This window comes from Phoxinus phoxinus, assembly GCF_949152265.1.
Source record: "Phoxinus phoxinus genome assembly, chromosome: 5".
Classification (NCBI taxonomy): domain Eukaryota; kingdom Metazoa; phylum Chordata; class Actinopteri; order Cypriniformes; family Leuciscidae; genus Phoxinus; species Phoxinus phoxinus.
This window is the reverse complement of record NC_136880.1, coordinates 26,154,093-26,180,450: the sequence shown is the minus strand read 5'-3', so window position 1 is coordinate 26,180,450 and position 26,358 is coordinate 26,154,093. Positions and strand designations below refer to the sequence as shown.

At 36.7% G+C, this 26,358-nt stretch overlaps 1 protein-coding gene and 1 long non-coding RNA gene across 7 annotated transcripts in view; one reads left to right on the top strand and one right to left on the bottom strand.

Annotated features, from left to right (window-relative positions):
* The window catches only part of cdh7a (cadherin 7a), a 95,550-nt gene extending 94,280 nt beyond the window's left edge, over window positions 1–1,270 (bottom strand). The window contains exons 1-2 of one of the 6 annotated variants that reach the window (XM_079611843.1): window positions 888–1,097; window positions 225–356 (exon numbers count right to left, since the gene is read on the bottom strand). In XM_079611843.1, coding sequence (XP_079467969.1) covers window positions 225–356; window positions 888–910 — 155 coding nt within the window. In that variant the 5' untranslated portion in view covers window positions 911–1,097. Of the gene's footprint in view, window positions 1–224; window positions 357–887; window positions 1,098–1,190 lie in introns of those variants that run through there. The other 5 variants (XM_079611848.1, XM_079611846.1, XM_079611849.1 and 2 more) reach the window with 5 other exon arrangements.
* LOC306998089 lies at window positions 1,197–11,931 on the top strand. Its single transcript, XR_013797511.1, has 4 exons — window positions 1,197–1,646; window positions 6,116–6,302; window positions 6,581–6,633; window positions 10,633–11,931. It is a non-coding gene; the product is annotated as an uncharacterized lncRNA (long non-coding RNA).
* Window positions 11,932–26,358: the final 14,427 nt, after the last annotated feature.

The window sequence follows — 26,358 nt, the reverse complement described above, 5'->3', positions numbered from 1 at the left end:
GAAGGTCTTACGGGTTTGGAACGACATGAGGGTGAGTAATTAATGACAGAATTTACATTTTTGAATGAACGAACTCTTTAAATAGAGCACTATTTCAGGGGACAGTCATTTGTAGTGGTGTATGAAACCATAGTGGACGTTATCGAGTGCACTCATTTAATCCCAAAATGCACCGCTATAACGAATGTACAACTGATGTAGCCTACTCAACAGCTAGGGAATACCCATGATGCACTGTGAGGGTCTTGCCGAATGAATTCCTGCATCTCACCAGAAGATGGCGCCCCAAGCTGAATAATCCATCCATCCATTTTCCAAACCACTGGTCCAATGTGGCTACAGCGTAATATAGCAGCCTACAGTTTTAAATACATTTTTGATTGGTTATTAAATAGTTTAAACATGCTACTTTCCATGACAGGATTCAATATAAATATTTTTAGTATAGGCTACTACTGGAGCTGCCAGTTGTATATGCAAAAGGTCAGCCCTTCCGGCGCACTTAGTGTCCGAATTTACTCACTTTTTCATTCAATCCTTCAGGTGGACTAAATTAGTGGAGTAATGGGATTCTAGGGAATGGTGAATGAGATATAGTAGCGATTTCGAACACAGCCAGTCACTACTAGGGTTATGAGAGGTAGTGCTAACGTTATATGGAAAGGATGACTAACGTTAGCTGAAGACATTACTGTGGCCAGAGCCATAGAGCCATACTTCTCTCTATGGCTCTGACTGTGGCTATAAGTTACCCACTCATTCTTTCTCAAATTCCAGCACAGCTCAGCAATAACCATAATGAAATGACACGTTCACAGACAATGTTTTACAATGCTCTGTTAACTCTAACTCACATGGCAATTTATCAGTTCAATAAAATCCCTTACTTGTTGAGTAATGAAAACGCCATCTCCGCATGGTTTTTACAACATTTCAAATCCCTCAGTTCTCGCCATATCTGAAAAGCCAAGCCAAATAACCAATATTGATTCTAGTTTTATTACGAGCTTTGTTCTCTTTTTGGAAACAGAAGCTCCTCTTTTTGGCGTTGTAAACGGGTGATTCCGATTCCCCATTTAGCGTGCTCTGTTGTTGTGACAACTCTATGCCACTCCCACATCCGGGGACAGACGTATACCCAATTTCGCGCGAAAAGTATCCCGTTCTTTGAAATAGAAACACTGGCTTACCTTTGTGAATCAGGGCAAAACGTCACATCAGATGGGACAGTGTTTGTAATCGGCGATCGGTCCTGTGCTGAACTTTCTTATCTCAAACGATCCTGCCGAAAACTTTTGTACGAACGTTAAGAGCTGATGGCAACATTAGTATTCATCTTGCGGTAAGACGCGTTCCCTCAGGTGTTTGTGAAGATGTATAATGAGCATCAAGACAAATAATATTCATGGGAGTCTACTCTCCGGCTGTTATTACACGCTAAAGGAAAGCAAACAAACCTCTCCAAAGTGAGGACAATGAATGCTGAAGGGTTGTAGAAGTCTTGTGTCGGTGGCCTCTGTGGAGTCTACAGCGCCGTCTCTTGTGGTCTGCCTCAGATCTCAGAGTTGTTTCACATCATACATTAGGAGCATTAAAGAGCTTCTCCACCTGTATTCCTCAACCTGACTTGCAGAATACATTTTGAGGTAAGAGCCTTCTTTACATCTGAATTTGCACACAGTCTGCAGTGACTCCTCCAGTCATGTCCTTCAACCTTAACCCTATAAAGCCTATATCAGATTTGAAAGGCTTAACGTTATGAGTTTCTATCTGCAACCTGTTCTTTTGCTGAAAAACATGTCACACACTCTACATGCCTTCTGGCTCTGATTGATAGTTCATTAACAAGTAAAATGCATTTTAGTGTAAATCTAAAAATGTCCACCTTCAGATCATGGTGTCTCTTTGCAGAGAAATTTGTAAGGATTTTCATAAAAAATAAATGTAAGAACAACTTTTATATTGTTTCATATAATATTTCAAGATGAACATTTAGGCTACTGGACGGAATCAACTTAATTTACTTGATTATCCATACATAATTTAAAATACATGTCCAGGCTTTTGAGGAATGTTTACTTAATCTCTCTATATCATCATTGAATTGCATTTCATTATGTTTTGATATAATAAAATGAAACCTACAGAGCTTTTGATCATACAATTATGCATGTTCATATCATCCTACTAAGACATAGCCTATTATTGTGAGATATACTGTGTCAACTGATATATAACTGTATATAACATTTATGTAAGTCACACTGTTATAAAAGTCAACAGTGATTTTACAAATATTTTATCTTACTTTCTTTTTTGGCAATATAAACAAATGCACCAAATTGCATATTTCTGCAATTTGACCTCTGAATGTGAGCTTTGTTTTCTCACTATCATACTAAAAAACTGATGTATCAAAATATGATTCAAAATATGATACAAAACTTAATGTAACTCAAATGCAAACGTTTTTTTTTTTTTAAATAAACGTCTAGGCTATTTAAAAAATAATTATCGTATATGTCCGGCTTTATAAGGTTAAGTGTGCTAGCTTTGAAAAGAAAATTGAAAGCATTTTGCTTGATTTTGGGAATAGGCCTACTTTTCAAATTGCATAATGATTTCATGGAACGTTTAGATATTTTTTATTTGGAATATTCACTGTAAACAAGCATTGTTTAATAATAAGTATGTGTAAGTAAAGCAGGACAATGTTTGGGTCAGTTTTTACCTGCATTTTGGACCAAATGCTCCCACAAGGATGGTTAAACCTGAAATCACCTTATGGCTCCCATGAGGAAAACAGCTTGATAAACATATTAAAAATGTCTTAATGAAAATGTAAGCATGCAAAAAGACTTCTGTGAGGGTAGAAGATATCATTAGCTCAGCATAAAAACAGTGGAAGTCAGGAAAGAAAGTTCTCAGAAAGGAGACTTTTGTGGGTTTGTGCGTTCTTTTCTTCCTTTTGTCAAAATGATGTGGTAGCCCTTCAGAGTGGTTTGATAGCAGGCACATGCACAGGTATAGACTACCCTAAGTGGGTGTCAAGTACCTGCCCTTTTGGCCTCTGACTAGATAAGTTCCCTTTTTGCAAGACCTTTTAATTTTATTTTATTTTTTACGTTTTACTCCAATCACACACAGCAGTGTTTTGTTCTTGAATTATTCGCCGCATTTGAACGAAATCCGGTGAATCAATGATTTAAATTACCCATTCATAAAGTTAGTGGACACTTGCTTCTTTCCTTTGAGCAAAACGGTTGAATGAATAATTCTATGGCCCTGTTTACACCTGGTATTAAGATGTGTTTTAGTCGATCGGTCACAAGTAGACGAGGGACACACATACCCATTTATCCCTGGTGTTTTAATACATCTCATTTGTCCACTTTTAACCACTTCTGCCCTGTTTTCGTCAAGGACAGGGTCGTGTATGAGCTTTTTCAGATCTTTCGATCTAATGGACAAAAGCGCACGCAATTTACATATGAACGCGCCTGGAGACGACGGAAAAACACACAGAGTGCAGCAGCTTTCGTTTTTGCTCTGAGAGCAAGACCACGGTGAACGCTGTAAGGGCGAGTTAGAAATCTGGAATGGTGACAGAACATTGGGCTTGGTATGTTTTTCATCGTCAAACTAAACTAATCTCGTAACATTATTAAGGCAATGTAATTGCAGTGTAAATGGATTTCGATAAAATGGTAATTTAGTTTATTCTGATTTCATTTAGCTAATTGGTATAACAGCCTTATAGTGTAATTAATTAAAAGATGATCAACCATATGTAACTTTTTTTTAAATAATTATAAGAGGGGTGGCATTTTTTTTTCCACTTGATCACCAGCTCCCCAAAATGTCTGTGCCCTGTTTGATAGATATGTAATATCGGTCAGCAGCTGTGAATATGTCTTCCCTGCCACGGAGGAGTCCCAGGATGCATGTAAAGTAAAGCGATATGCTTGATTGACCAGATGAAACAATATCAGTCCCCAAAGAGCATAATACACAGTGTCACAGCACTCCTCGGCTCATTCTTGTGTTTTCTTTGTCCAGTCACAGAGAGAGATATTTCCGAACATTTGTTCAGCCTGCTGAGTGATCAGGAACATCCATCCAGACTATGTGAAATTCAATCAAAAATGAAATCAAACTCCCGGGAGTGTCCCTGATGTCGCAGGTTCTTTACTACAGAAGTTAATTTCTGAATGTCATAGATGCGGGCTTGTAAAGGTGCACTTAGTCATTTATTTCTCTCATTTAAAAGTTTTACATTTAAAGTGTTTAGGACACATACCACATGGACACATATACCCTGAGCAATGACCAGACCATTTGTTTCATGTCATTCCCCTACTCTCTTTCCACATGTTTCCTGTCTCTCTCCACTTTCACTGTCAAATAAAATCATAAAGCAGCCCCAAAAAAATGAATGACACTTTTGATAAATATAAATAAATAAAAAATGAGAAGACTTACAAAAGATGAAGACAGCCATTTTAGTGAACTGGTTATGATGACCTTAAGATAAGTTGCAGGGGATCTCATACACAGCAGCATGAGAAAACAATGCTAACTGCAAATATAATCTTGCATAGTTATATAGACAAATAAATGGGCTTTTCTGCTTTTAAAAGGATGGAGAAAACGCATCCTGTATCCCAGTCAACTGTTTTATTTTGGCAAAAATTCATTTTTTTACTTGGTAGGAGTAGCCAAAATAGACAGATGCCAACATGGACAGGTTGGATGACATGCCCTCAACCTTGAAAAGTAAACCATAAACAAAACTTTGCAAGGTTAAAAAACTCGAGACTAAATTATGTATAAGTTCACTTGCACTGAAGATAAACATGGTTTGTGCCAACCACACAGCTTTTTTCTGCAATGAGTTATTGGCTGCAGAATAAAATTGAAATGTACAAACTTTAGGGATGAGTGTGAGCCGGCGAAACAAATCCTTACTTTAGTAGTTAAGATAAAACAACTTACTAAATGTATTGAGTAGTGAACATATTGCACATTTTCAATGCATTATAGGGAGATCTGCATCATTATGTGCAAATTAATGATTATTTATTAAATAGGCTAACTGTTCCCAAATTGACAAGTCAGTAATCTAAGAAATAAGATCTTCAATGAGGCCATCAATAACACCACTATTATGCTTACTAATGAGGTTTATCAACATGCTTAACAGGGTTCTCAGTGAGCTCACTAGTTATTTAGCTATTGTAATATTGAACAGAGGAGTATCTGTGATCTTCTGAAGTGAGTAAGCAAAGTCCCTTAAAAATGTGTATGTTTATATTAGCCTGTTAACAAACTTAAATGGATAGTTTAATGAAAACACACACACACAAAAAAATCTTTCATCAATTACATTATTATTTTGTTGAAGACATTTAGAAGAATATGGGTTACCAAACAGTTGATGGGCCCCATTGACTTCCATAGTATTTTTTTCTATACTATATTCATACTACTTTTTTCCATACTACTACAGTATCTCAACTGTTTGGTTACCCATATTCTTCAAAATATCTTTCTTTTGCGTTAAGAAAAATAAAGAAATTCATACAGGTTTGGAACAACTAGAGGGTAAGTAAGGCCCTGTCCCAAATGGCACACTTCATATGCACATTCGGTCTTGTGGACTTGCAATGGCTGTAATGCGTACGCATATCCGTTAAGTCCGTGAGACCGTAGGGTGTTCCATTTGTCATTTTAGGTCTCAGAAGGGTGCTCGTGAGCGCCCCCTTTGCAGTCGATATGCGCCCTCGATGCACACTTGCCGAGCCCAGAATGATGCCAGAATTTTCATTTTTCGATCAAATAATAAGCAAAGTGCATTAGAACTTATAAGAGAAAAGTTCACACATACAGGCCTCCTCTAAAAAACTGTGATGAGAAATTATTGATTGTATATATACAATTAATCAATTATTTTTTCATCACAGTTTTTTAGAGGAGGCCTCCCCAGGCAAAACACCCATGCTATAGATGTTCAGATCTTCAGATCTTTGCGCTTGCCCTCAAACTACTGGCAACCTGTGGGGTGAGAAACCACAGCCAAGCTGACAAATATCATCCCCCTCTGTTTCCTCAACAGAAGCCTTTCCACAAGTCTGAGGCATGCTGACACTAAATGCTGGCCTCCTATGACATTCATCGGCCCCTCACTGGGATCAGGATACTGCTCCAGAGCCCTCACTGTGCTCCATTACCTCACATATCTCTCTCCAGTGGAGAGGAGCAGGCTGGAATGACTCCTGTAACTCTGTGTGTGTGAAAACTGTGTAAGCGCCACTCATCCTCTCCTACCTTCCTCCTACTGTTTCTTTTGTCCACAGTTAGTTGAGCTCTAGACAAGGGAGGTATATTTAGCTTTGGAATTACATTATTAATATGTGTTAATCCCATCACTGGTTTTGTCATAAAAGATCTAAAGAAGTATCTGGGATGTTGCTATGACATCCCACCAGGGATATTACTCCCTTAGTGTCATGTCCTTATTTCTGTGACACAAAGCTTACCCTTTTTTGCTTATTTGCTCATATTCTGCATGTATTTTCAGGGTTAGAAAATAAGGACTGCCTGATGGCCCAGGGCCAGCTTAGACGTGCTCGGGTAAGTTAACACAACTGTCACTTGCCTGATCAGGCCAGTGCTGCATCACGAAAGTTTATCATTTGCACATGTTAAGCCTTGCTAATTTAAATATTCAAGCACAAGTAGACTCGAAAGAGAACTCAATTCAATAGGGTGAAGTTTTGTGTGCACACATATGCATTAAGTTCTAATGCTTATTATTTGATAATAATTTGATCTATATATACATACACATGTATATCCAATCAATTAATTTCTCATCACAGTTTTTTATAGGAGGCCTCCACAGGCAAAACACCCATGCTTTTTTCTCGTCGTTAATCTACCAAAAGTGAAATCGGACGCGACCTAACTGCGTTTGCGCCCTGTGCTTTAGACCATGCACTTAGATTGTTAAAATAGGACCCCTAAAGTCAATGGTGCAATATTTGTTTTGTTATTTAAAGAGTGTGTTAGTAATGTGCGCCTATAGGCGGGTCCAACACGCGCGTACACTCTGCTTATTACACACACAGGGACACAAACCAGCCAAATTTTAAAAATAAAAGGATTATAATGTAAAAGTAATTATGTTTGTGTACATAAATATATTGTGGAATCCGGCTTGTCGGGATGGTCTGCTTGTGTGTTTTAACCTTGCGCTCAAGCAGATCCGTTTGCGCTCGAGCAGTTTCACTGTTCTATCTTTTGAAGTTTAAGGTTTTACCAGTTGTTATGATGTGAATCAGTTGAAAACGACAGCCACCGACAGTTTTCAGTGTCTATCAACAAAGGAAGCTATCTTTCTTTGCCGTATGAATTAGTGATTTCCGGTTAGTGAACGAATCGTTCTTTTGAACCGGTTCTTTTTAGTGAATTATTCATAATTCACCCTTCGCAGGGAGTTTGATTGACAGGCAATCTGACCAATCATAATCTGCCATTTTTGTGCGACAAAGCAGTCAAGAGAGTTAATAGATTAACGTCAGTGGATTTGAACTTGAAAATACATAGTATTTATTTAAAGGGCACCTATTATGACATTTAAAATATTCCTAATGTTGTTTAGGGAGTCCCCAACAACAGTTTTACATGCATGCGATGACAAAAAACACTTTAGTTGTCGTATAATATGCATTTATTTTTACCTGATTTGCTCACCGACTCCCAAATGAATCGTTCAACGACTCATTTTTCCAAACCCCTCCTTTGCGCGACGCTAATCGTTGATTGGTCAGATGACCCAGCAGTGTTTACAGAGATAATACTTATTGTTTAACACGGAGTACAATGATGCTTTTATCAATTAAATTGTGTTATAATAATGATTATAGTCCACTGCTTTGTAGTTTGTAGTAAAAAACTAAAAATAAGATAAAGAATTTAATGTTATGTTAGTTCATATTGTAAAAGCACAATCAGTCTTTGTTTGCGTTAGCCCGATGCATAAACATAACGTTTTTACAAAAAATAAAATAAAATAAATAAATGCAGTTACGTTACTACGAGGTATTATTCTATTCTTTAAGACAACTCTGAAAACAACGACAAACACTTCACATATTTCAATACAATTGTCATTGAAGACCTAGAAGCTAAACGGTGCTTACACAACAAACAAAATAATTATTAAGCATGCTACATAAAACATAAAAGCAACAATTATTAATAACACTTACAGGTTGTGATACGGAGGAGGAAGCTGATGCAAATACACTTGGAACTGAACCTTCCTTCAATATCAGCCGGCTCGCGAATCCAAGTTTGATTGCATTTAAGTTGGTAAAGCAATCGTCTTCAAAATGGCGCGAACAAAGCACAAGGCTCGGACTATACTTCTGTGGTATAGTTGTATATATGAATTGCAGCCACTTAGTGTTCAAATGCTCCTCCTTGGGCAGATGAAAAAAGTTGGCTTTTGAGTCGCACTTCAGAACACAGCGTCTCGTCGCCATGATATTTTCCCTGGCCTTGGAGCGCAATAAGTGGGCGTATCGTATTCAAATAACTTGACAAGTTGACGTCATCTAGTCAGAGAAAAAGCTTCGGTCTTTTAACGATTCATAAAAATGACTCAGAGTCGACTCTTACTTTTGAAAGACAATAATTTTATATACGGTGCACTTTCATATTTCAAACTTTGCAAGATGTTTTTGCTCACTTAGATCTATGTTACACACTACATGAAAGGTAAATTTCAAAATTCCATAATAGGTGCCCTTTAATTACATTAGTAATCAGAGCGTTTCCTTTTGATAAGGTTCACTCACATTGCATCAGTGTTTTCTGATGCTTATGGGCAACGCACTGCAAAACGCTGTACTACTAGTACAAAACGGAAGGCAGTCCTGCGAGTCTGTTGCCTAGGGCGCTTGATATAGTAGTACCAATAGTAGTGTGGTACCTGTGATAGCTGCCGTGTATACTGTGTGTGTCCACCATCCAACAGCTCCTGTAGGAATGCGAGTGAACCGTATCGAAAGGGAACTAGGCCTGTTTTATTTATTTATTACTTTTTGTGGTGGGGCCAGTAAAAAATTTGGCAGGGCAAGAAAAAATCCTTAGCGTTGAGCCCTGCTTTTGTCTTTAGACCAGGCACAGTAGAATAAACTTCTGGTAAGTAACCAGAACTGTTTGGACAAAAAAAGTTGAATGGCTAAAGGTGCACTGAGAAAAGCTCTACACACAAAGAAAATGAACCGTGCTTTTTGCACTCACTTGAGATTAATCCAACGAATCAGTTACCTAAGAAAACCTGATTTTTTTTTTTTATATTCATCAGGTTGCCTAATGTTAAGATCATGCAACCAGTCAAGGACTACTGGCTTTATTTTGGTACCTCCATTTCAACCCAAACTCATTGGAAATACATGACTCGCTACATTTCTTTCTACAAAATTGCAAAAAAAATATACACCCACAATTCACTATTTTTCTGTCTTTCCATTTTACCTGCATAACTATTCAGAGGTCAAGACGTAACTTTCACTTTAAATTTGATTTGTGCCTTCATCATTTATTTTGTGCAATCTCTAATTAAAATTATGTTAATACATCTGAGTGGGAGAATCTAAAAGGCTTTGTTGCCTAACTGGTAATTAATTTGATGTTTCCCCTTAGTTAAAGATGACCTTTGGGACTATTATTTATACAAATATTTTGGTAGAGGATTGAATGTTGACAATGTTATTACTGATGTTAGTCAATGATATTACTGATTTCCCTAAATAATTTAAAACATCTGCCAAGTTTAAAAAATATTACATTATTAGATGTTAAAAATGTAAGCATTTTCTAAAAACAAATCTAAAATTAAAGTAACATCACAGTTTACTAATGTGTTACATAATACTAATTACAAAATGATTAATCAGTTTCGTTTGAGATTATTATTATTTTTTAAAATATAAAATAAAAACTGTGCTTGGTTGTAACTTGTAGTAAAAACCCAAAATCTTTTGCCATCAGTTACTCGCACTCATGTTGTTCTGAACCCATTGTTCATTTTCAAAACACAAATGAAGATATTTTTTATGAGATTTCGGTCCCTCCATTTTAAAAAGGCCACACAACCTAAATAATTCCTCAGAATACCAGAATTAAACCGCTATATGGATTACTTTTACGATCTCTTTTTGTACTTTCTGATTTTGTCAAAGTTTTGGTTCCGTGAATTCCCTGTGTATAGACAAAAATTATGAGAGGAATAGATAGAAAAATAGATATATCCTCATTTGTGTTCCGAAGATGAACAGAAGTCTTTTAGGTTTGGAACGAAATGAGGGTGAGTAAACCTAGAATTTTCTTTTCTGGGTGAGCTACGGTATAACTTTAAGATGTTGTAGCATAAAAAAGGTATTATTGTTTGTTCATAATCATTTCTATGTTAGGAAGTCTGCAACTTTCTTAACAGAAAATTTCCAAGGCATTACATGTTGAGTGATGTTCGTTAAACGCTCTGTGTGTGAGACCCAGGTCAGTCTCCCACATATACGAAAGAGTGTTCTAACACTTCCTCTCTTTTCTGATTAATCCCAGCACAGCACGACTCCTGTCACGCCACAACCTCTCAAACACTCAAATTCACCATCCCAGAATAGACGCACGCATACAAACTCTCTCTCTCTCTCAGCCCTGGCTTTTCTCCTGAGCTTTGGCAAATATCTACAAGACAAAAAGAGGCCAGCAGTCACCGTTTCCTTGTCAGATTGTATGAGGCTGTGACACAGAAAACAATGAATCGGTGACAGCTGTTTCTATGCTCTCTGTGACATAGCTGTTTACTGAGTGGAAGTGCTGTCACCTTTAATTGAGCTAATGATATTGTGCAAAGAGAAATCAGTTTAAAAATAACATTTGCCTATTGCGTCCCTTAAGCTTTTTTGTTTACACATGCCAAGTAGCAAGAAGATTGTTTATAACAACATTAACAGACTTCAGTGCAGTTTTAAACTTTAACAATTAGGTAGTGAAGCCCATTACTAGAGTGGCAGGTCTAAATTATCATCATCTACTGCTGTCTGACTGGTCCATCAACCTTCGTTTAGCACTTTTTGAAGGCTTGCTATCATGTTTATAGTGTAGTGCTGCCAGTTACCCCGCATGTTTTGTGACTGAGTGAGTTTAGACCAGGTTTGGGTTGAATTAATTAAATGAAGAGACTGGAGTTATGTGAAAAGTGTTTGCAAGTATGCTCATTTTTGTGTGTGTGTGTGTGTGAAACTTGTGATATTGCATGTGCTTTATGTGTTAAGCTGTCAAATAAGAAGTGTAATGTAACCTCTTAACTGTCTGGTTCCCGGTGCAGAACCAGGTGGCGCGGTGGCACACTTTTTTTTTTATTGCTTTTTATTTTTATTTTTTGCTATGACATATTTTAGTTATCATAAATTTGGTATCATTCGAAATCTAAACACTTAAAATTGGAATTTGCCTCAACATGGTACTTTAAATCCTTTTAACTGTCTTTTTGTGATAGCAACTTCAAATGTAACACAACTTGGGTAAAACCCAGGCTCATCTGAAAAACGTGCTTGTAAAATTATATTACATTGTTTTTTGCAAGTTCTGTGACACTTTCAAAGTAAATTTCCAGTGAGTGACTCTAAAAGCGTGTTCAGTTTTATCTGAGACATATAAACGTGAATGTGGCAAAGTTGTATAATGTTGGATTTTGAACGTGTTGCTGCATTCTGAATTGAAATGTCCAGTGAGTGGCACTAAAAGGTTCATTCTCTATCGTGTTTTGAAATAATGTACCAACTACACTAAACCCTAAACATATCTGATATTGTTAACAAAAGCAACATGCAATAAAAAAAACTAATTTTCTGAAGCAACCATGCCATTTTAGCTTGCTTCTACAAGCCTTTGCTGTTTCAGTTTGCTTCAAGCTCTTTCAAAAGTCACATATATGCAGTGATAGGAATAACGGTGTTACTTTTTTCAGTAACAAGTAATCTAATTGATTACTCTTACCATCTTAATAACGCTGTTACCGTTACTGCCAAAAAATGCGGCGCGTTACTATAATTGAAGCTGTTTTTTTTATCAGACCACTAGATCTCTGATGCTGACTTCACACTGCACGCGTTAGCGTTTGGTCTATTTATGGTCCCGGAGGCAAAAATAGACTCTGTGCCGAATCGATCGCGGCACTGCTGCTTCTGCTCTGCTCCTGCTACGTGCATGCCGCGCCGCCTCTGCGGTGTGAATGCTCTAATCTGTTAAAGGGGTGGTAAAATGCCCTTTTTTTCCACAAGATGTAAAATAAGTCTTTGATGTCCCCAGAGTGTTTATGTGAAGTTTTAGCTCAAAATACCCCACAGATATTTTTATATAGCATGTTAAAATTGTCACTTTTTGAGGGTGAGCAAAAATGCACCGTTTTTGTGTCTGTCCCTTTAAATGCAAATGAGCTGCTGTTCCCGTCACAGAGGGCGGTGCTTCAAGAGCTCGAGCTTGTGTGCGTGCGTGAGCTTCTGTTTAATGGAAGGGAATTGGCTTCTCCTCTCATAGAATGTTAAAAACACCATGAACATGTATCATAAAAGCAGTCAATTGACACGTGTATCAAATTCCTAGCCATATGATAACTTTGTCTTTATTCACTGAAAGTCTTTCTCTCTGCTGTAGCTCTCAAATTAAAATATGGCAGCAATGTTGATCACATGAAAAACAAAAGATTTTGGCATCAGATGGTGTTGATGTGCTGTTTTGTAGGGCTTTTAATCGCGATTAATCGCATCCAAAATAAAAGTTTGTGTTTACATAATAAATGTGTGTGTACTGTGTATAATTATTTTGTATATATAAATACACACACGTGCATGTATATATTTAAGATAAATGTGTTATTTATGTATAAAATATTTGTATATAATATAAATTATATATAAATCTATATACAGTATATACATGCAAATATTTCTGAAATATATACAAGAATGTGTGTGTGTGTGTGTGTATATATATATATATATATATAAAATCTACACAGTACACACACATTTATTATGTAAACACAAACTTTTATTTTGGATGCGATTAATCTCGATTAACAGTCCTACTGTTTTGAAGTCCATTTCAGAGCAGAAGGGGAACAATACTAGATAACTTGTATTTCAGTCTGTTGCTGATATAAAATACAGTTCAGAAGACTTGAAACAAAATTAATCATATGGACCACTCTATTTCATTACATGGCCAGTAGATTCTTCAACATTTCTCTTTGGTGTTTCACAGAAGAGAAGTCATTTTTGAATGAAGTATTCCTTTAAAAATGTGGGGCAATAATTTGCAAAGATTCTTCATTCCACCTCCAGCACACAGAACACTGACCTTTGGCTTTCACAATCTACATATGCTGCTCATCAGCTTGGTAAATTAATGCATAATTAATTCTGGATACTAGGAAATGTGACTGCAATGCAATCCAGTGTTGGTCATAGAGCAAGTCTCTTCTGAGAGGAGTGGAGATTGACCGTCTGAGCTGGGCTGGGGTTGGGTCAGAGTTGAATGACGAAAGAGGGAGTGAGGGAGGCAGCGAGCCCACCGCTCTCATTACTCATCACACTGAATTTACGAGCATGGCAGTGTGCTGGGGTGATGCTGTGTATTTTACCCTGAGCAGTGCTGCCTTGGCAGAAGGGTAGGAAATGTGATTTATGACTGTATACTTGGGACTGTGTACTGTATATTAAAGTGAATGTGTATGTGTAGTCAACGTGAGCGTGTGTAAGGCGACATATCAACTGCACATCATATTCTGATGCTATTAAATTGTTAACCTTTAGATTACAATTCACAACAGTTCTGTATGCGAAACTGTGAAACATTTAATTTCTGCCTTAGGCCATTCGTATTTTTTTAACTGATTTAAATACACTGAGAGAATTAATAAAAAGTATTGAAAAGATTTACATGCATAACCTTTGGTTTTTGCCTGTGGCAGATCTGCAGTATAATGACTGAACTTTTTGGCCTAAACAAGCTCCCAACCTGGATATTAATTACGTAAAAATTTTACCCAGATTAAATCTTTTCTTTCTTAAAATATACATTTAAAAAAAACTTTTACAGTGTGTTTACTCTGGAGCATCGAAAGCTCAACTTTATGCAAATGTCAAATTAAAAACACCAGGCGCCAGCCAATCAATTTAAGGTGTAGCATTTGTCATGAACATTTAAAAATATGCTGATTTTTATCGTTCATCAGCTGGAAAAAAGAAAAAAAAAATGAAAGTGATTCTAACGGTATTGTTCTTCTGGTGTTGTTGTAATAGCTGTTGTGTGGACTTAACTATTCTTATAAAATTAGAATGATTATTAAAACTTTATAGTTGTCATCTGTGGTGTGAACGATCCTAAATCGTGTGTACTGTATATATATGATGATGGAGTGCACTGAAATGAACATAGATTAAACACACTAGCAACAAGCAAACCTCAAGGTGGAGGCTTTCTAGCGTTTTGATTGGCACTTTGAGTTTAGCTGCTGCAGTTTAAACGCATCATAACTTGTGTGTGTGTGTGTGTGTGCGCAATGTCCCCCTGCCCCAATGTTTAAATGAAGCCAGCACCACTGGGCTCATCGAACAGTCACTCTTGCCGTTCACACTCTTCCCTGAGAGTAGATGAGATGAGGGAGAGATTGCTACCGTAGGTAGAGCGATTCAGCGGGGGGAGTTAATGTCTTGGGTGTCCTCTGGTCTCCCAGCCCCATCTTGACCTCCTCCAGAGCAATCACATTCCACCTTGGGTCACCAACATGGGTCAATGTTTCAATAACGTTATTTCAGCAGTATTATGCTGGTGGCCACACTTAAATTGATAAACATTACCGAGGTTAATAGGATATGGTGTCGAGGGCAAAAAGAGCCTGGGCCAAGGTGCATTATTCTCCCATAAATCTGCAGAGCGCACTGCCGCGTCGGCCCTGGATCCTCTATCCTTAGCTGGGCTAATAAGGCCCATAAAAAGCTGGTCTGTCGGTCCAATCAATCTAAACTATTATCCTCTGCCAGATCGTTAATGTGAGACTCTTTTTACGACTTTATTTCCTAATAGATGAATTACTCGAGGAGATCAATGCATCTGATGTTTTACTCAAACATAATTAAAGGGGCATAAGCTTTCGGTCGAACTTTCCATTTCAAAGACAAGATTATGGCTGTGATGATGTACAGACTGATGCCCTCCGCTGATGTCTCTGTTTATGAGGATGTTCATTTATGCGATGGAATGAATTTGATGTGGTGCAAAAACCAAACTGATTGTCAGGATGGTGTAGACACTTTGTAACTTGGAAATATGTGGCTGTTAATTCCTTTCCTGCTGTGCTGAATAAAAATCGAAGTGCGGTTGCTGGTGTTACGTTACACTGTGTGCATTGCAAGCAATTTGTTTGTACACCCTGAATGCAAAAGTGCAGTGCGGCGTGACCAGCCAATTGAAAGATATTTGATGCTTAATGCACAGTTATGAGGAGTAGGATAATGGACCAATGAGATTTTACAGTGGGCGGGGCTACCATTGCAAAATATGCAGAGTTCATGCCATGTCATGTCGAAATTACTGTAATTCTAGATGAACCCGGACGTTCCACTGAGTTGTTTATGTCTTTGGCCTCAGAATTGTGTGTTTCTATGGCAACACTATTAACAACAAAATAAATCTGTGTAAACTGTAATCAATCAATAAAACCACAATGCAGTTAGTAACAAATTATTATGCAAATGCTTTATTAAACATACACTTTATTATTGGATATTCAACTCTGTGCTAGCTATTCAACTGTATTCATTTTTAGATTATTCTTACATTGAGACATTAGTCATTTATGGGAATTATTTAATGTTCTGCTGCCATTTTGTCTTTCCACATGACGTTGCAGCGGTCAGATGTTTATGAGGATGTTTTTTACAAGTCGGAATATCATAATGGCGGTAATTCTGACATGGCGTGAATGCACCAATAGAAAACAAGCTCCGACTTGTACCATGTGACCGCTGTACCACCTGAACACTGCAGATTAATCTTGCGGTTGATAGTGTTATCATGGAGCAACTCAGACCATCACGGGCTGTCATCTAGCAATTTAACATTTAAAGGGGTGGTAAAGTAATTTCACATTTCTAACTTTAGTTAGAAACTAACTCAATTAATTTGCATAAACAACATCTGCAAAGTTACAACGCTCAAAGTTCAAAGCAAAGGAAGATATTTGCTTTTAAAGAAAAGGACTACAACAAACGGCTGGTAGGGACTACACGACATTCCTCCTGGGTTAGTGACATCACCAACCCTAAAATGTACATAAACCTCGCCCCCGGGAACACGCAGTCCTTGTTGAGAAGAGGAAAAGTTGTTGTATAAGAGTACATTTGTGAGTCAGCTCAAACTTTAGCATCCATCTTTTCAATAGAAAGTCACTCTGTGTGCATCTCACAACAGTTCCTATACTAGCGATTTATCATGACAGAATATCCTAATTGAAGATAGTTAACTCCACATCAGCAACAGAAATTCATGAACTAACCATTTAGAGACGTCCTGTTGCATTCTACATGTTGTCACTTCTTCTTGAGTCTCTCCATCTTTGTCTGACTCCGTTTTAACATTAAAGGCAGAACAGTTTCTGTCATTTTAGTGTGTCTGCATGAGGAAATGGAGCTGCTAACACACGCAAGCTCTTGAAACCCCGCCCTCTGCAGCAGCTCATTTGCATTTAAAGGGCCAGGCACAAAACGGTGCGTTTTTGCAAACCCTCAAAAAGTTAAAACTTTAACATGCTATATAAAAAACTATGTGGGGTATTTTGTGCTAAAACTTCACACACACACTCTGGGGACATCAGAGATTTATTTTACATCTTGTGAAAATGGCATTTTACCACCCCTTTAATGTAAAATACATTAATGTCATAATGAGCTATGACATAAAACATACTGTATATATAGCTATTTTGTAGGATTTATTTGGGCTCTGAATGAAGTACTTGACTCAACGAGCGGAAATATGAGAAAAAAGATTCATAATAAATTGTTGGCTCATGACCATTTTTCCTTTGGGGGAATTAAGATTACTACTACAATTTGATATGTAAATGACCATGGTGATAATTATCTAAATTCTATGTGACTGCGTTTATATGCATGTGTGCAAGAAGCGAGACTGAGTGTGAGTGTGTGTGTGGCTGTGTCCGTGTGTGAATGTGTTTGTGCTGCGCGGGCTTGTCTTTACACTGGGGGTTTGGGATCTGTCTGCTCTGATGAAGACTGATAAATGTGACATCACTCTGTCTAAAGATCATTAAATGTCAAGTCCTGCAGTGGCAGCAAAATGTGCTGGCAGAAAGTCAATGGCGTGAAGTGGGGTGTGTGTGTGTGTGTGGTAAGTGTGTAGTGCATGGGAGTCCAAATGTTGCATCATTTGCTGTCCATTCAGTCTTTTATTTGCATGTGTATCTATAGAATTACACATAATATCCCCATCACACTCTATCAATGTGTCTTTATTAAAGATAGAGTTATAAACAAAAAGGCTTTGGCATAAAAACCTCAGAGCTAGCTTCAGGCAGGAGACGACAGGAAGACAAATAGTCAACCCTAGAAATGTTTGCTCTGCTCAGACCCTGAATAGTAAAAAATGCAGGTAAAATATAAAATTTGTTCTTTTCCACTTTAGTCCAATGACATTCCTCAGTATGAGACCTGCCGTTTGAAGGATCTGTTTCTGAATTAATCGAGCATTGAAGACTTACAATATGAACTAATGGGCAATCCCAGTGCTGTATAGCTAAAAACATTCCAGAGCCTTTCATTTCAAAATTACACACCATCAGTAAAGAAATAGTATTTTCTGAAGCATACTGCTAGAACAACTAAACAAAACCTGATTAAACAGGCTCACACATGCTTTTATTGCATGCATAATGTACTATTAATATTCAAATAATGAGGTGCTTGAGACTTTCTTTAACGCCTGGTAAAGGCTGGAGAATTGAAAGCGGGTAAATGTTTATAGCATTAGAAAGCGCCAAGGTCGAGTTAAGTAAATTGGATCTTAATTGTGGTGTTTAGTCAAGCATTGAATGCCAGCCCTTTGTCATGAATATTTTGCATGGCCTTCACGAGTGGTAAGGGGTGTGAATGAGAAGACAAAACTAGGACGCAAACAGTGTTTTTGACCTTCATCTGAAGACCAGATAATGACAAGAGTCTGTTTTGCCTTCCTTAAATCACTCTGTCGATGTGTTGTCTTCGCCCATTCCTCTGGGACAGGTCGGCCTGTCAATCAAACGGAGACAGGGATCACATTAACGGGAGATTTGATGTAGCTTTCAGACACACACATGTCCACACTCAGGAAGAACAGCCAGCTCCGCATTTGGAGAGACACACAACTGCTCTCAAGCGCAAGACAACAAATGTGAGACATACGCCGATGATGCTTGCCAAGCTGTAACAGATGTCTGAATCACAAAACACGGGGAAAGACAATTGTTTCCTTAGTAATCATAATCTGTGGCGTTATCTTATAATCAGTCGTAGCATGCTTCAAATAAACAGGAGAAGCAATTATTCAGGCTGCTTATTACCCAAGGGGCAAATGAATAAGAATATCAAATTACTCATTTATTGATATGTCAACAACCAACAAATCATAATTAATATCACACGATCTGAATAAAAAAATAAATAATTGGACTGGCCTTAATTAGAAAATCAGCTTTCTGTACCGATCCGCCGTTTACGCCAGTTTCCCCCTTCGATTGCGAGAAAGCAGCGGGAGTTTGGTTGCCACGGCAGCAGCGCCATGCACACTGATTATGACGGTGTGTGGTGAGTGGGCACTGGCTGGATGAACACTTGTACAGTCCGATAAGTCAAGGCTAAACACATAAAATATAAAATCCCACAGGGGATAGTGGTGAAAAACTACTGTGGTGCCTTTGTCAATCAATCCTACACTTTGCCTGTAACAAAGACAATCCTAGTTTACATGGTCTAAGATGGGAGGTGAAGTTTACTCTTTAAATTTGGACTCCTCTAACTTCTTGTTTTATTATTGTATTAGTTTTATTATTGAATTAAGAGTTCAATAATCTTGAGACTCAGAAGTCATTTAAAGTTGCATTTTCAGTTAAATTTGGGGAAACCACTTGAAACATGTTGTGTTAAGCTATTTCAATTACTTTTGCTTGATATATATATACACACACACACACACACACACACACACACAGTGGGGAGAACAACTATTTGATACACTGCTGATTTTGCAGTGATATCAAATACTTGTTCTCCCCACTGTGTATTTGTTACATTTTATTAAATTCTTTAGGTCATTTTGAAAAGTCGAAATTGTGGTAATTCATGATTAAAAATGTTTTTGCAAATCATAATTTTTACAGAGAGAGAGAGATAATAAGTAATGTTTGCTTCATATTCTCATAATTTTGACTTTTTTGACATTTTATCTCTTAATAATGACTTTCTCAGGTTTTTGGTGCAGACTGACCTTAAAGTTTGGTTTGTGTGATTAGTCTGAAAGTCTTCTGAACTCTTTGTCACCTAGCGACAGTGATAAACATGCAGCTTTCCTACAGTTCTCACCTTTATAACAGCAGTGTTTTTCTTTCACACTGTGGCTTGGAGCAACATATCAAAGGCTGAATTTCAATTTGCAAAAAAAAAAAAAAAAAATTGTAAATAACAGTGAGACACATTAGGATTAGTAGTCTAGTATGTCTTGTTTCATTCAGAACTTTCTAATTATTTTATAAGTGAGTGTGAGACCTTCAAATCTTTACAGGGTTTAGGAGTCAATGGTCATTCAGAACTTTCTTCAATGGCATTTCCAAACCAAATTCACATCACACAAAATTTAAAAAACAAAAATGTTAACAACTAAAATTTAGACCATCATGGCAACACTAATTGAAAAGGCCCTTAGAATGCAATGTTCACCCCAATATGAAAATAATTGCTTTTAATTTACACTTAATTTAAAATGTAAGTGACTTTTTTCTACAGTTGAACAATAAAGATTTTTTAGCTGAAGAAGTATCATGAACTCAAACATCTGACGAGCGTGCCCCGAAAACCTGCGTCTCAGACAGCGCGTGAATACTGAATTGAATTCTCTTTCACGTCTTTGAATTCTCTTTGGTTACATCACAAGTGAACGTAGACAGTATTCATACTGGACCCGTGCATTCGCTCATAAAGGGGCAGCGGTCTAATAAACCTGCTGCTGTGTTTTAATGTTATTCAAACAAAGAAATCAATCACTGCTCTTGACCAAATACCTTTTGTAACTTTATAAAGATCCATATATAGGCTATTTAATTTATACAGTATATGAATATGCAGTGTAATTTGACATTTTATTACTTTATTTACATTTCTTTACCTGAAAACTACTGTTAGACCAAGACCTGAAAAACTCTAAAAACACTTTATGTTATTTGAAGCCTTTCTTTGATCTATTGTATTTATTTGTGCTAGGCTATTTGTAATTTGATTATTTGTTCTTATTTTATTACTGCCTGTTTACTTGTCTTTAATAATGTTTAAATTTACATTAGTTAGGCTTGTAGTTTTGCTGTTTTAAGAGAATTTTGATATTTTACTAGTATCTAAACATTTAAACCAGTGACCCAATCCCTCGCACTGAACCCTGCTGAAGCAGCTCTAAATATACTGTATGCTGTGCTGTTATAATGAAACATACAGTAACAGAGCAAGTGAATGAACAGTGAAAGTAACAGGAGATCATAAAATACATTTTAGCAGGCTTAATTAAGCATGTAAATAACTGAAGAAAATAAATGTTTCTACATACATTTGCTGAACAAAATTAAGCCAACTGATTTTTATTCTTTTTTGTTTCTCATACCCAATACATTTAAAAATTACAAATGCAGTGACAATACAGATATCTGTATCGGCAAGTAATAGCCTAATAAAAATTAAAGTATTGGACTCGTTCTGGAAAAAGTGAAATCATCACTTGTTTTAACAGATTTATCTGATTTATTTATAAGATTTATTTACAGTTTGCTGTATATTTGTTCACAAATATTTACATATAATAACATCATGCTGGAAAAAGCAGTTGAAAGTGGGAGGCTGTTTCTGTTTTTTACTTTTTTTTTCTTTCTTTTTTTGCGGAGTATAAGGCTATATAAAAAACTGCAGGTTGCAAGGACGATCAGCTGTCCTTCCTGTCTTTCTGTTGCATTGTCTTCAGACGTCTTACATTACGGACATTACGGACATTGCAGTTTATTGCTCTGCACATCTGCAGTTCTCATGGCTCCTGCAGCAGGAATATGTACACACAGGTGAACAGGGGCCCTAGGTATCTTTCTCCTGGTGTTTTTCAGAATCAATGGAATGGTCTCTTTAGAGTCCTATAGGTTATTGGAACAGTGACCTTAATTGTCTACCACCTGTAAACCGTTATGCTCAGTTTCACAGACCAGGCTTAAGCAGTCTCAGACTAAAATGCATGTTTGAGCTGTCTTAACTTAAAGCAACTTGTACTGTTTTTTTCTAAGGCACATTTATAAAAGCTACTTAAACGTTTTAATTTAACTAAGGCCTAATCTTGGCTTAACCTAAGCCCTGTCTGGGCTTAAGTGTCTTAAGGACTGTTCCACAGGTGCATGTGCAATAATTGTTTATGGTTCATTCAACCCTTTCCAATAAAGATCTGTAAAGCTTATTTGGATTTTATCTTTAAAATACTGTATCCTGACCAAATATTTTTTTGAGTTTATATTTAAAGTTGTTATATTTTAAATGTACTAAATTAAAACTTCATCATTACAATTGTGTATACAAATAGATTTAAAGGATAATTCCGGTATTTAACACCTTGAGTCTATATTGTAGTTTGTTTTGGATGAACAAGAGTGGTGGACAAATTTTTTTTGACAATTTTCCTCTCTCGAGTTTTTGACTATAAAAGAATTGGCCATGGACCCATTTAACATTGGAGTCAATGGCCATGTCCGAAAATGTCATTAAAACAACCTTTAACATTAGTTTTCAAAACTGTGCAACTCACCGAGTGATTAGTGATGTTAGTTGATGTTCCAGAAACAAAAAGTGTTGCGAAATACAGTTTCTGTCGTGTTTTATTCGTCATTTTGTAAAATCCCATTGAATTCTGTTGAAGGACTGAGTGCTCGTTAATATAAATGCGCTACCGGAAACGGAAAGGGGGCTGTTTACATTTGGTCGATGTAGTCTTTTTGCTCGCTTCCGTTTCTCATAAGGCTAGCGAGCAGAGCAACTGAGAGTAAGCGAAATAAACAAACAAAACCTTGAAAATATTGAAAGACGTGACCACTGACCAGTGCAATATGAAGTTGAACTCGACTGTGACCGTGAGTGTCCCGCGAGACATAAACATCGGTTATCGCCATCAAGTGGTCGGGAGTGTGCTAACGCTTCAGATTCAAATATTGAGCGGAAGTTACACGGTTGTGAAGTGTCTGAAAAAATAGTTCCACTATAGCAAAATAAACGGATTGGAATCATATATTGCGACGATATATTGTTTATAATCATCAACGAACACCACTAACCACTCGGTGAGTTTAACAGTTTTGTAAACGAACATTATTGGCTGTTTTAATGACATTTTCGGACATGGCCATTGACTCCAATGTTAAATGGGTCCATGGCCAATTCTATTATAGTCAAAAACTCGAGAGAGGAACCATTGTCAAAAAAATGTTGTCCACCACTCTTGTTCATCCAAAACAAACTACAATATAGACTCAAGGTGTTAAATACCGGAATTATCCTTTAAATGCATCACACGTGTCATTGGAAATTACATTATATTTTATATTTTAAGAAAAAATAATTTTTATATTGCTGCTCCCCACTATTCAGATCCTGTCGTTTTCTGGCATTGGTTTCAATAAAAGCAGTTTTTGGAATAACAAGGAAGTTTTGAGTTTTGAAACGTACAGGGTATTTTTTATAGTATAACGAACTCTTAACTGTAAAAAGATCAAAGGAAATTCTCAGTTCATGACCCCTTTAAGTTGGGCAAAAAATATCTCTAAAGTTCATCTAATATCATTTCATATAAGTTTAAACTATTGTACATTTTCATGTAAATGCAATTTTAAAAAATTGCCACAATTTTCATAAGCAAGTGTAACATTTTCAAAACTCTTAGTACTAATATCACAGCAGATCATCAAGAGTGCAGTTTTTCTCAAATATTTCAGCATGTTTTCATTTGTGTAGTACAATACACAAAATAAGTGTTTCATAAACTTTTCAATCACAGTAACTGCCAAACGTTTTATTTTTTATCTCATTCAGTTTAATACATTTGCCTATTATTTAATCCAACTGATCTTAATGGTTAATCAATTAATAATTTGGTACATTTATATATTTCTACAAATATAGATTATATAAAGTTTCTATAGAACGGTTTTGCAATTTCCGATATGGATAACCAAATGTAATAAATTATTTTTACATAATAAGAAATGTATCTTAGATAACCACAAAATGCACCAAAATAATACAAAATTATATTAAAATTGCATAAAGTTTTCTGTGATGGGTAGGTTTAGGGTTAGGGGATACAGTATACAAATCATTATGTCTATATCTACATAAAACATGCTATAGATGTACTTTTTCACAAGAGGTGCCATGTTATATTGCTTTTTATGCTTAAATGTGAACTCACCATGCACTTGGAAGCAAGTTTTTAATCTAATAATCCCCACTTATCTGTTCTGTGCTGTTAATTAACTTTAGTATCAGTATACTGTAGTTTAGCATAGCTTTAGTGTAATGTTGATGTGCAGTTTACATTTCGTTGAAAGGTCATGTGTGAAGTTTTGCCCAAGTTTGTAATTACTCACTGTCTATGAGCCGCCTATGGGTTTTTATGCTCTATCTGTTGTTCTGCTTTATGAGGCTATCTGTTGTTCTGCTTTATGAGGCTGTCTGTATGTTTTGGTTGTCTGCTAGTGAAGTAAACGGGAAGCTTTTAGCTTTAATTCCTTGAGGACACTACCTGACTGAGCAGCCAATAAGACCTCAGTCTGTTTGACTCTCTCTCGAGATGGACACCGTATTGACAGCTGAGCTAGAACTGCCCTTCACCCTTAGGCAGTCTAAAGCATGGATAAAGAGAGCACTTATTCTTTTCCATGAGATTCTTAGGCACCAGTACAGCAGGGTTAAGGAGCTGTGCGTAGCAAGCCGAATTTCTCTCGCTTAAATCGAACCAGTGCTGCTAGCAAACTTGACAGTGTTTTGGCTCTTAATGCATCTTTTCTTGTGAACAGTGTACAAAGGATTGGACCTTTGAGGCTTTGTAGGCTTCTGGGTACCAACCTGAGAATGACCTACAGTGTTTTTGTGCATGACCCTTGGCTAATAAATCAACCTTCGCCAACAGAGAATTCAGAAGTGTGGATTAAAATTTCATAACCATGAGTACTATAAAAAAATAATTTCCCCATTACTAAGAGAAACCCTTTGAGCATTTCCCAAAACAATCTATTTTTTTTCCATACCAGGTCAAACATTCAGGGCATTTTTCTACATGTACTCAAAAAAAGGACATTAATATTTAATTTAGTGATGAATAAATATTTTCTGCGCTCAAAACACAATTCAGCAGTTTCTTTCTGTTATCTTAATTAAGAGGAAAAAAAGAAGTAATTTTCCCTCCTTCAGGCCCCATGTATACATATTCGCTGCAGATGAGAATGAATAATACGATTTTAATAACTTAATATGTCATGGAGAAAGCAGTGATTCAAAAATGAATAATTAACAGGCTCGTGGGCTCCTGTTTTACCTCATGGGCCAAATCCCTACACGCAGAAGGTGAGGGTAACACTACGGTGAGCGACAGTATCACAGTAATAAAGGTTGCAAAACAACCTCTCTGAGGTGTTTTCTTTATTTGTATGAAGCCCAGCATGCAAATAAAACACAGATGATCCGTATGAATGGTATTTGTTGTAAACGCATGCCATATTTGTTACAGATGCACAATATTGTGCTAGCCCTCTTTCCAAATGAGACATCTTTGACATTATTTCAGGGGAAATAACGCATCACCCCCCTTTACCCTGAGGAGGAAATGTCAGTGTTTATGACATTAAACTGACATGGCAGGTCCAGTGACATGTTGCTGGTTGTTTTGCTGATGATGTCTATGAACATTTCCACAAACCCCGCTGGAGAGGTGTATTACTCCATGTGTCCCTCAGCCCGAGACCAGTTTGAGTCCTCATCACTGCTACTGCATATGTGGAGGTAATAAATTTGGCTGAACAAGATTCAATAACAGGGAAATGAAAACAGACAACGGGTATGTGACAGTTTGGTAATCCAAGGCAAGCTAGAAGGATTCCTCGAGTACACCGTTTTTTCAATCTAAACTTGAATTTTGCCTTCCTCGTCTGTTTGAAGGGATGGTTCATCCAGTTCTGCCAGGATTTATACACCGTCATGTCATTCTAGACTGACAGAACTGCAACAAACTGAAATGTAATTTTGTTCTTTAGGGCTGGATGTCAAAATTGACTTCTGGATTCGACCTGATCTCTCTTCACAACCTTTCAATTTGGTTTGATTTTGATTTCGATCCAAAATTAATTTGCATTCACTTGATTTACTGGTTTCTTTACATACACTACTGTCCAAAAGTTTGGGGTTGATCATTTTTTAAAAATGTTTTTGTAAGAAGTTATTATGCTTATACTAAAGCTACATTTATTTGATCAAAAATACAACAACAAAACGGTAATATTGTAAAATATTATTACAAAATTACTGTTTCTATTTTAAAATGTAATCCTGTGATGGCAAAGCTGAATTTTCTGCATTACTCCAGTCTTCAGTGTCACATGATCCTTCAGAAATCATTCTAATATGCTTATTTGATACTCAAGAATTTTTTTTCATTTGGGAAACAGTTTCTATTTGATGAATAGAAAGTTCAAAAGAACAGCATTTATTTAAAACAAAAATATTTGTTTATAAATGTCTTTACTGTCACTTTTTATGCATCTGTGCTGCTTAGAAATATGAATTTCTTTAAAAACTGACCCTTGACTTTTGAATGGTAGTGTGCAGTATGAAAGCAGATCTTTCTTATCTCCTTCTTCGAGCATTATATTCATTGGTTACTGTTTGCGGTTTCATGGCAGAAATAAACTCGTCTGGATTTGGAAACATATTTTATTTGAACACA